General features: G+C 41.8%; 1 protein-coding gene across 1 annotated transcript in view; it reads left to right on the top strand.

The window, feature by feature from the left end:
• The window catches only part of LOC141108535 (G-protein coupled receptor 83-like), a 100256-nt gene that overhangs the window by 64959 nt on the left and 23053 nt on the right, over positions 1-12244 (top strand). Inside the window, exon 2 of the mRNA XM_073600217.1 lies at positions 12091-12216. Within this exon, the coding sequence (XP_073456318.1) occupies positions 12091-12216 (126 nt within the window). The remainder of the gene's footprint in view (positions 1-12090; positions 12217-12244) is intronic.

Here is a 12244-nt window from a genome sequence, read left to right as displayed (position 1 = left end):
CACTGTAACAAAGACTCAAAACAATGGGTAAGAATGGAAGTTGAGGATGCCTCCATCCCTCTGCTTTCATCCCCGTGGCTTTCGTCCCTGCCACCGTAAGATTTGAAAGCTTACCCTTTGATAGGTGCCACTCTCACGATAGCGAAAAGGATATTCCGTAGCACAGATCTGTCACCACTACCTTCTCCTATGACTCCTGTCATAGGAAACCCTGACTTTACTCCGGGTTTAACTAGTAGAAGGTTAAGACAGCTGACCGCACACGGGAGACACTCTCTGGGGGATGTTTGGCCACAAGGGGAGCTCCCCTCTGCTTCCACCATCTCTAGACTTACGGAACCACAGTTAGACAACCTTAGCACTCTGCAACTCAGAAATTTTCTGCTGTCCCTACAGAAAACTCCATACACCCCGCAAGACCTCACCCCTCTTGAGTCACTTTGCAAATCTGGGGAACCAACGCGACATACGCTTTCATTCTTATACAGCCTTCTAACATACCAGAAGGAAGAACCGACTCCGGCATTTATACATAAATGGGGAAGGGACTTGGGAATTCAGTTCTCTCCACTACAAACGGAAAAAATCCTACTCCTAGCGCACAAATCCTCGATCGCGAACCATTACCAGGAATCGGGTTATAAAATTATGACCCGATGGTATAGAGTCCCGTATTTGCTTCACAAGATGAACCCTACGTTATCTGATAAATGTTGGAGGTGCAACTCAGAGGTTGGAAACATAGTGCACATCTTCTGGGCATGCCCAGTTTTGCGACCTTTTTGAGAGGAGGTGACATCGACCATCCGTAGTCTGACCTCAGTAGAACTAAGAGACAATCTGGCTGCATGCCTTTTACACCTGACCGTGAGACCCACCCGAAAGTACAAAAAGACCCTGACAATGCAACTTCTCAATGCAGCGAGGGCATGTATCCCCGCATTGTGGCAACAACCCCTTCCACCAACTAAGGTCCTGTGGTATTCTAAAGTCAACTGTATTCTCCGCATGGAGGAATTAACTGCAACTTTACACAATAAGGAGGAACAATTCAGTGACAAGTGGAGGCCCTGGAGATATTTTGTGACTACCAAGGCATACCTACAAGAGATAGCTCATGCACAAGCCCTAGATACATAAGGTAACAATTGCATACCTATCACCTTGTTACGCACACATGTACATTGTATAGGTGCGGGAATAACAGCCTCTCTGGAGGGGGCGGTGTTGCGGCCATGTTTCCCTCGCCCTCCCCTGCCTTTTCTCCTCTTCCCTTTCCCCTTCTCCCTTTTTGTCTTTCCACAACTCGACCCTTGCTTCTTCCCCTCTTATTTCTGCATCTTTTCCGTTTACCTTGTTTATCCTCTGTACAATTTTGCTCGCTACCATAGCCGTAGTGACGGCGGTAATTCAATTATAGTGATTATACATTACATGGCGAGCTGGAAATGCATGTCAACAATTTATTCCGCATTTTATTTGTTCAAATTCGTATAATGGTTTGACGCATATCCCTATTGTTTTATGATCAGATTGATAACTATACAGGGAGGCCCCTTCCTAGGCCACCTTGGTTTTCGTTTATGTAAATGATACAACATTGGCAAGAACATATCCACAATGTCCAAAAAGTCTATGTTCGCTTGGTCTTATTTTTCTGTCTCATTGAATATGATAGTCAATATGTAATTGTCAGAAAGTATACGTCGTGACTTGTTCTGTTATTTGTAACTTTGCCATATAATAACGAAATAAAGGAATTTAAAAAAAAAAATGTATTTTATTGGGATTTTATGTGATAGACCAACACAAAGTGGCACATAATTGTGAAGTGGAAGGAAAACGATAAATGGTTTTCAAATGTTTTACAAATAAATATGTGAAAAGTGTGATGTACATTTGTATTCAGCCCCCCTGAGTCAATACTTTGTAGAACCTCCCTTCACTGCAATTACAGCTGCAAGTCTTTTTGGGGATGTCTCTACCAGCTTTGCACATCTAGAGAGGGACATTTTTTCCCATTTGTATTTGCAAAACAGCTCAAGCTCTGTCAGATTGGATGGAGAGCGTCTGCGAACAAAAATTTTTAACTCTTGCCACAGATTCTCAATTGGATTTAGGTCTGGACTTTGACTGGGCCATTCTAACACATGAATATGCTTTGATCTAAACCATTCCATTGTAGATCTGGCTTTATGTTTAGGGTCCCTGTCCTGCTGGAAGTTGAATCTCTGCCCCAGTCTCAAGTCTTTAACAGGTTTTTTTCTAAGATTGCCCTATATTTGTCTCTAACCATCTTCCCATCAACTCTGACCAGCTTCCCTGTCCTTGCTGAAGAAAAGCATCCCCACAACATGATGCCGCTACCACATTTCACGGTGGGGATGGTGTGTTCAGGGTGATGAGCAGTGTTAGTTTTACGCCACACATAGTATTTATTTTTAGGCCAAAAAGTAACATTTTGGTCTCATCTGACCAGAGCACCTTCTTCCACATATTTGCTGTTTTTCCCACATGGCTTCTCGCAAGCTGCAAACGGGACCTCTTATGGCTTTCTTTCAACAATGGCTTTCTTCTTGCCACTCTTCCATAAAGGCCAGATTTGTGGAGAGCACGACTAATAGTTGTCCTGTGGACAGATTCTCCCACCTGAGCTGTGGATCTCTGCAGCTCCTCCAGAGTTACCATGGGCCTCTTGGCTGCTTCTCTGATGAATGCTCTCCTTGCCTGGCCTGTCAGTTTAGGACGACGGTCATGTAGGTTTGCAGCTGTGCCATACGCTTTCGTTTTTCAGATGATCGATTGAACAGTGCTCCATGAGATGTTCAAAGCTTGGGATGTTTTCTTAGAACTTAACCCTGCTTTAAACTTCCCCACAACTTTATCCCTGACCTGTCTGGTGTGTTCCTTGGCCTTCATGATCCTGTTTGTTCACTAAGGGTCTCTAACAAACTTCTGAGGGCTTCACACAACAGCTGTATTTATACTGAGATTAAATTAGACACAGGTGGACTCTATTTACAAATTAGGTGACTTCTGAAGGCAATTGGTTCCACTAGTTTTTAGTTAGGGGTATCAGAGTAAAGGGGGCTGAATACAAATGCACGCCACACTTTTCACATATTTGTAAAAAATGTTGAAAACCATTTATCATTTTCCTTTCACTTCACAATTATGTGCCACTTTGTGTTGGTCTATCACATAAAATCCCAATAAAATACATTTACATTTTTGGTTGTAACATGACAAAATGTGGAAAATTTCAAGGCGTATGAATACTTTTTCAAGGCAATGTAAAACTGTTGAAAAAAACCCAGCAGGTAACTGGACACATCATCTATATGAATTTTGACGTTTCTCTTTTTGTAGACGTGCCGAGCTCTGTGCTCTGAAGTGGTATTCTAAGAAAAGCTTGGAATGTGCTATCCTCTTGGCTGAAAGACAATCAGTACAAAAATAATTGTGGTGGGAGATAACGAGACACATCCTTCATATTTAATTATTAGATATTTATTTGGTTCTAACATCTATTTGTGTTGACATGCATTATTAATATAGGGATAAAGGCAATGTATGAATCTTTAATGACTGTGGGTAACACATATTGCGCAGCTGCATTTTAATAGTCTAGGAGTCCTTAACCCTATTAATGTGTGGGCAATTGTTTTGATACGTTTGTGCTTACTTGCCCTAAAGATATTATTGTTTTACAATTTGCTGGTAACTGGAATAATAACTAGCTTGTGTCCTTTAATAGTTTAAATTGTAAAGGATTCTATTCCATTTGCTAATACTGTATTGTCAGAATGTAAAAGGATTACTGTACCCTTATAATGTGTCTATAGATACCTCACACTGGTGGGGTCATGGGAGAAGTAACCCCTTACATTGGTAATCAATGCAGTAGTGATCCCTCCATTGCTGGACAGTGGAAAATGACCAGCTTACATTGGTGGTCAGTGGTGAACTGCTTCCTTCATTGGTGGTCAGTAGAGAAATGCCCCTTTACATTGGGGATCAGTGGTGAACTGCTCCTTTACATTGTTGGTAGGCATGTGCAATTCGTTTAGTTCCGAATTCGTTTTTTAACGAATTTCGACAAATGCGTTAATTCGGGAATATCCGAATTAACGAAAACTTGTTTAACAAATTTTTTCCGAATATTCGTAAATTCGATAAAATTGGACATTCGTAAATTCGGGCATTCGTACATTCGTACATTCGCAATTTACGAATGTACATTCGTACATTAGTAAATTAGTGAATTTGTAAATTTGTAAATTCGAAAATTCGGACATCTGAAATAATAGTTAACTAATAATAACTTAACTATTAGTAATTACTAGTAACTTTTAAATTATAGGTATTGTAATTTCCTTTAAAATTTGGCTGTTAGTGAACGTAACACATACAAATTTATCCAAAGTTATGAATGATCCAAAAAAATGGAATGGAACGTAATTAATTAATAATAATAAATAACAATAATAATAATAATAATAACAACGTTTTATTATTATTATTTATGATTAATTTGTTCGGTTCCATTTGTTTAGATTCAGCATTCGTTTTGGATAATTCGTAACTTTGGATAAATTCGTATTTGTTACGCTCACTGACAGTCAAATTTGAAAGGAAATTACAATACCTATAATTTAATAGTTAGTTACTATTTCAGATTTTTGAATTTTTGGGTTTTTGGACTTTCAAACTTCGAATTTACAAATTTCCGAATTTTCTCATTTACAAATGTACGATTTTACGAATTTACAAATTAACAAATGTAAAAACGTACGAATGTATGAATGAACGAATGTACAAATGAACGAATGGTCGAATTTACGAATGTACGAACGAACGTATTTACGAATTTACGAATTAACGAATTTACGAATCGCGATCATAACGAATGACCCGAAAAACGAAAAAAAAAATAAACTAATGAAACGAAAACGAAAATGAACAAATTTTTTGGCTGTGCACATGTCTAATTGTTGGTAAGTGAAGAAATGCCCTCTTACAGTGGCAATCAATGCAGAAGTGACCCCTTCATTGTTATATGGTGAATAAATTCTTCCTTACATTGGTGGTAAGCTGAGAAGGACTCTCTTACATTGGTCATCAATGGTGACTTGCCTATTACATCAGTAGTTAGTGAAAAGGCACCCCACTACAATGGTAATCAAAGCAGAAAACACCCCCTTCATCGTTGTCCAGTGGATATATTTTTTACCCATTTACATCGGTGGCCAGTGGTGACATGATGCCTTACAAGGGTGGTCAGTAGAAAAATGCCCTGGTACATTGGTGGCCAGTTGTGAATTTTCCCTTACAATTCTAGTTAGTTAAGAAGCACAGTGGTAAGTAAAGCAGGAGTGAACCCCTTCATTGTTGTCCAGTGGAGAAATTCCTCCTTACATTGGTGGCAAGTGAAGAAGGACCCCCTTACTTTGGTGGTCAAAGGAGAAATGCCCCCTTACATTGGGTGATAAGAAGGGCCCCATTACATTGGGGGTCAGTAGTGAGCTGCTTCCTTACATTAGTAATCAGTGGAGGTGTCCCCATACAATGGTGGTCAGTGGCAATTTGACCCTCTGGTAGTTAGTAAAGAAGCACCCACTTACAATGGTAACCAGAGCAGAAGTGACCCTCTTCATTGCTGTCCCATGGAGAAATTCTTCCTTACATTGGTGGTAAGTGAAGAAGGACCCCCTTACATTGGTGGTCAGAGGAGAAATGTCCCCTTACAGTGGGCGATAAGAAGGGCCCATTTACATTGGGGGTCAGTAGTGAGCTGCTCCCTTACTTTGGTAATCAGTGCAGGTGTCCCAGTGCAACGGTGGTCAGTGGCGATTTGACCCACTTATATTGGTAGTTAGTGAAGAAGCACCCCTTTACAATGGTAATCAAAAGCAGAAGTGACACCCTTCATTGCTGTCCAGTGAATTTACCAATGTAAGGGGGTCCTTCTCTTACCACCAATGCAAGGGAGAAATCGTCCACTGGACAATGATAGTGGTCACTTCTGCTTTGATTACTATTGTGTGCGGGGGGGGTTCTTCACAAACTACCAATATAAGGGGGTAAATCACCACTGACCACCATTAAAAAGGGACACTTCTCCGCTGATAACCAGTGTAAGAGAGCAGCTCACCACTGAGCCACCATGTATGGGGGAGCCTTCCTCCACTGACCACCAATATGAGAAGCAGTTTCCCACTGAACACCAATGTGCAAAAGGTGTCCTTCTCAACTTACCACCAATGTAAGAAAAAATTTGTCCAGTGCACAACAGTGAAGGGGGGTCACTTCTGCTTTGATTACTATTGTAGGGTGGTGCTTCTTCACCAACTACCAATGTAAGGGATGAGCTTACCATTGACCCCCAATATAAGGGGGCTCTTCTCCAGCTACCACTAATGCAAGGGATCAGTTCACCACTAACCACCACTGGAAGGGGGTCCTTCTCAACTTACCATCAATGTAAGGGAGGTTAGTGGGGAAATGATACTTTACATTGATAGTCAGCAGAAAAATGAGGGACGATTATGAATGCTTTATTTACATCTGGACATAAATAGCTAGCGTGCTAGTGTTTAAGAGCAGGCGAATATATTTGGCAGATGGTAAAATTAATCTGGAATCTGGGTCAAGGATTTATTGCAGGTCAGTCTGGGTGACTCATACAGGCAGGTCTCTGGTGCTTCCCCCTGGTTCTGGAATATTGGAGACATTTCTAGAAGTTAGTGGGCAGAGAGGGCGGGGGTCAAACCAAGGGAAAGGAAAGACAAATTCTGGTGGTAGGGGACTCAATTCTCAGAAGGACAGAGAGGGCAATCTGTCACAAAGACCTGAAGCGATGAACTGTATGTTGTCTACCGGGCGCTCTGGTTCGGCACATCACTAATCTGGTGGAGGGGCTGGGGAAGACCTGGCTGTCATGGTGCAGGTTGGCACCAATGACAAAGTCAGAGGAAGATGGAGTGCCTTAAAAAAAGATTTTAGGGACTTGGGAGCTAAATTGAGAATTAGGACCTCCAAGGTAGTATTCTCAGAAATACTACCAGTACCACGATCCACACCAGAGAGGCAGTGGGAGATTAGGAAAGTAAACAAGTGGCTGAGGAGCTAGTGTAGAAAGGAGGGGTTCGGATTCCTGGAGAACTGGGCCGACTTCTTAGTCGGTTACCAGCTCTTTAGCAGGGACAGACTGCACCCAAATGGGGAAGGTGCAGATCGGCTGGGAGAGAAGATGGCTGACAAGTTAGAGGGGCTTTAACAAAAGGAAGGAATCTGCAAAAAAGTTTATTAAAATCCCTGCAATGTACATCAATCACCCAGAGGGGAATCTTTTTTTCTCAACAAAAGTGGAGTTACGCTTTAAGTATGTAATACAGTTGTGTATATGTTAGAAAAATCAACGGAAGCATTTAAAAAAGCTCCAGTTCAAACAGCCCAAGTTCCAGTATTCAGGAATAAATCTGTAAGTTATTATTGGAACCTCAAATCTCTTAGATCGCTAAGTGGGTTCCACCCAAAAACACAAAAATACATGAAAAATCCTAAAAAAACCCCCAAAAAAAACATTTAACTTACCTCTAAATGCCTGTTGCTAGGGGGTCCCTCGTAGTCTGCCCCTTCCAGTGCTTGGGCTGGTGACATCACTTCCCCCTCGGCACAGGAAGGGCTCCGCTCTGCTCCCTCCCTCCTGTCAATCATCTGGGACCCATTACAGGTCCCAGGTGACTGAGCGGCCAATCATGGCGCGCGGCACCGCTCGCGCATGCGCAGTGGGTGCCAGACTGTGAAGCCACAGCCCGGCGCCCACAGTTGCAATGCCGGTGCCACTGAACAGAGGGGGAGACGAGCGGGGCTTCGATCCCCCGCATCGCTGGACCCTGAGACAGGCAAGTGTCCAATTAAAAGTCAGCAGCTGCAGTATTTGTAGCTGCTGACTTTTAATTTTTTTTTTTTTTACTGGACCCCCTGGGCGGAACTCCTCTTTAAGTTGTCATTAGCAGAGCCCCAAAAGCTAGAAAATCTTGCTGCAGCATAGCGAGACTCACTAGGTGAGAGGCGCACACAGGAGGGAAACCTTCCCTCTTCCATTACACTGGTGGTCTATTAAGAGTTTGTGGACATTAGTAGCTAAGGCGTTTAGAGTGTTTATAAGAAGTGAATGCGTTAACCTATCATCGTTAGCGAACGCTGCATGTAAACTGCATTTACTTGCCAGTTTAAAATTCCTGGTTATGATTTAGTAAAGCATTAGGGATTTATAAAATGTAGACTTCCCATTTCCCTAAAACCTGGTTGCAATTCAAGAAAGTTTCATCAGCTTAGTGAAATATATTGCAGTCAATAGGTATGGAGAAAAGAAAGTAGTTTAGGAGGGTCCTTTTGGGCTTTAAATGGCTTCTGGGGATTGCAGAAACTCCCTTAGGGCTCTTTCATGTGAGCAGCCAGAGGGTGGTAAAAACAGAGTTGAGCTGCGGTTTTACTGCCCCCCAACCCCCCCCAATTCAGACAACCCAGCTATATTCTACCATTGCTACTGAACTGGGCTGTATCCACTTAAGGACCAGCCTCGTTTTGAGATTTTGGTGTTTACAAATTTAAAACATTTTTTTTTGCTAGAAAATTACTTAGAACCCCCAAACATATATTGTTTTTTTTCTAACACCCTTGAGAAAAAAATGGCCATCATTGCAATACTTTTTTTTACACCGTATTTGCGCAGCGCTCTTACAAGCGCACTTTTTTTGGAACAAATTCACTTTTTTGAATAAAAAAAATAAGACAACAGTAAAGTTAGTCCAATTTTTTTATATTGTGAAAGATAATGTTACACCAAGTAAATCGATACCCAACATGTCACGCTTCAAAATTGCGCCCCCTCCTAGAATGGCGTCAAACTTTTACCGTTAAAAATCTCCATAGGCGACGTTTAAAAAATTCTACAGGTTGCATGTTTTGAGTTACAGAGGAGATCTAGGGTTATAATTATTGCTCTCACTCCAACGATCGCGGCGATACCTCACATGTGTGGTTTAACCACCATTTTCATATGTGGGCGCTACTCACGTATGAGTGTGATCAGGACGGGGCGCTTTAAAAAAAAAAATTCCTTATTTATTTTACTTGATTCTATTTATTTTTTTCACTGTTTTTAAAAAAAAAAAAAAATTGGGTCACTTTTATTCCTATTACAAGGAGTGTAAACATCCCTTGTAATAGAAAAAAGCATGACAGGACCTCTTAAATATGAGATCTGGGGTCAAAAAGTCCTCAGATCTCATATTTGGACTAAAATGCAATAAAAAAAAAATTGTCATTTGAAAAAATGACATTGAAAAATTGGCCCTTTAAGACATATGGGCTGAAGTGACGTTATGACGTCGCTTCCGCCCTGTTATGGTATGGAGACGGGTGGGGGCCATCTTCCCCTCACTTGTCTCCATACCCAGCCACAACAAGGACCCAATCGCCTCCGCCGCTGCCCGTCGGCTCCGGTAAGCGGCAGAGGGCGCGGGAGAGCGGTGGGAGGGGGGGCCTCTCCCGCCAATAACGGTGATCTCGCAGTTACCGTTACCAAGATATCCATCTTCAAAGTGCCGATGTATATGTACAGGAGCCGGTCGGCAAGTGGGTATACAGTACCTTGAAAGAGTATTCATACTCCTTGAAATTTTCCACATTTTGTCATGTTACAACCAAAAACGTAAATGTATTTTATTGGGATTTTATGTAATAGACCAACACAAAGTGGCGCATAGTTGTGAAGTGGAAGGAAAATGATAAATGGGTTTCAAAATTTTTTACAAATAAATATCTGAAAAGTGTGGCGTGCATTTGTATTCAGTCCCTTTTACTCTGATACCCCTAACTAAAATCTAGTAGAACCAATTGCCTTCAGAAGTCACCTAATTAGTAAATAGAGTCCACCTGTGTGTAATTTAATCTCAGTGTAAATACAGCTGTTCTGTGAAGCCCTCAGAGGTTTGTTAGAGAACCTTAGTGAACAAACAGTATCATGAAGGCTAGGGAACACACCAGACAGGTCAGGGATAAAGTTGTGGAGAAGTTTAAAGCCGGGTTAGGTTATAAAAAAATATCCCAAGGTTTGAACATCTCACAGAGCTCTGTTCAATCTACACCCGAAAATGGAAAGAATATGGCATGATTACAAACCTAACATGACATGGCCGTCCACCTAAACTGACCGGCCAGACAAGGAGAGCATTAATCAGAGAAGCAGCCAAGAGGTCCATGGTAACTCTGGAGGAGCTGCAGAGATCCACAGCTCAGGTGGGAGAATCTGTCCACAGGACAACTATTAGTTGTGCACTTCACAAATCTGGTCTTTATGGAAGAGTGACAAGAAGAAAGCCATTGTTGAAAGACACCCATAAAAAGTCCTATTTGCAGTTTGTGAGAAGCCATGTGGGGGACACAGCAAACATGTGGAAGAAGGTTCTCTGGTCAGATGAGACCAAAATTTTACTTTTTGGCCTTAAAGCAAACTGCTATGTGTGGCGAAAACTAACACTGCACATCACCCTGAACACACCATCCCCACCGTGAAACATGGTGGTGGCAGCATCATGTGTGGATGATTTTCTTCAGCAGGGACAGGGAAGCTGGTCAGAGTTGATGGGAAGATGGATGGAGCTAAATACAGGGCAATCTTAGAAGAAAACCTGTTAGAGTCTGCGAAAGACTTGAGACTGGGGCAGAGATTCACCTCCCAGCTACAATGGAATGGTTTAGATCAAAGCATATTCATGTGTTAGAATGGCCCAGTCAACATTCCAGACTTAAATCCAATTGAGAATCTGTGGCAAGACTTGAAAATTGCTGTTCACAGACGCTCTCCATCCAATCTGACAGAACTTGAGATATTTTGCAAAGAAGAATGGGCAAAAATGTCACTTTCCAGATGTGCAAAGCTGGTAGAGACATCCCCAAAAAGACTTGTAGCTGTAATTGCAGTGAAGGGTGGTTCTACAAAATATTGACTCCGGGGGGCTGAATACAAATGTACCCCACACTTTTCACATATTTATTTGTAAAAAAATTTGAAAACCATTTATCATTTTTCTTCCACTTCACAATTATGTGCCACTTTGTGTTGGTCTATCACATAAAATCCCAATAAAATACATTTAGGTTTTCGGTTGTAACATGACAAAATGTGGAAAATTTCAAGGGTTATGACTACTTCAAGGCACTGTAAATGACATGGCCACCATGCTTTGCTTAATGGCTCATTAACACTAGTGGTTAAGGGGTGATAAAATCCCACAGTTGAGACATGCTTTTACCTTACCCCCTTTAGCTCTAGAGGCAGTAGTCAGGGGTGTGTGCATGCCACTGCAAAGCAACATGGGCAGTTATGACCCCTGTCCCTTTTGGCAGGCATAGCACCCTCCAATAGTGTTTTGGTCAAATGGTTTGGCCTGAGCATGAGTACAGGCCGAACATTGGCTGTTTGGCCCGTTCGTCCATCACTCCAATTTGCCTCTGCTTAACGCCCTGCAACGTAATGCGCGCTGCACAAAGCATTTTGCGCCCTGCTTACCGGTGCCTAACCGAAAGCAGCGATCGGAAGTTTTCGGATTACGTGACCGCCGTGGCAGCCAATCACGCTGGTCAGGTGCTCTTAAGCCCCGCCTTCCGGTGTCATAAACCTCTTAAAAGGGCGGGAGGCGCCGCCGTAAAAAGGTCCAGAATGACAGACCAAACAGACCAAAAGACCAAAATGGTGCAAATAAGAGAAGCTCATTGTCATTGTTTACATCCACTTTAAAGCTACAGAACACAAATAACATATTACATTAAAGTTGATTAAAAAAACACCAAACCAAATAAGCTACACTAACCGAAATACAATCCCCATGAAAAAAAAAAAAAAAAAAAACACACCTCCTTTAATAAAAAAAAAAAAAAAAAAAAAAGAGACCAGAGCTCACCCCTACTCCAATACCTACAGCTTTTACTTTTATATCTGAACTAGAATTTTGCTGATATTTATTAAAGTGAGACTTTTTTTAAAGCCAGAATTGACTAAAATCCTTTTTCTTTCCTCAGGTTCGATTTGTGAGCAGCACCTGGGTTTTCGGTAAACTCATGTGTCACGTGAGCCGGTTTGTCCAATATTGCTCAGTCCATGTATCGGTCCTTACCCTCACAGCCATAGCTCTGGACAGACATCAGGTGAGACATCTACAGAAGATTATTTAGG

This window comes from Aquarana catesbeiana, linkage group LG09 (assembly GCF_042186555.1).
Source record: "Aquarana catesbeiana isolate 2022-GZ linkage group LG09, ASM4218655v1, whole genome shotgun sequence".
In the NCBI taxonomy this organism is placed as follows: domain Eukaryota; kingdom Metazoa; phylum Chordata; class Amphibia; order Anura; family Ranidae; genus Aquarana; species Aquarana catesbeiana.
This window is presented reverse-complemented; position numbering and strand designations above follow the sequence as displayed.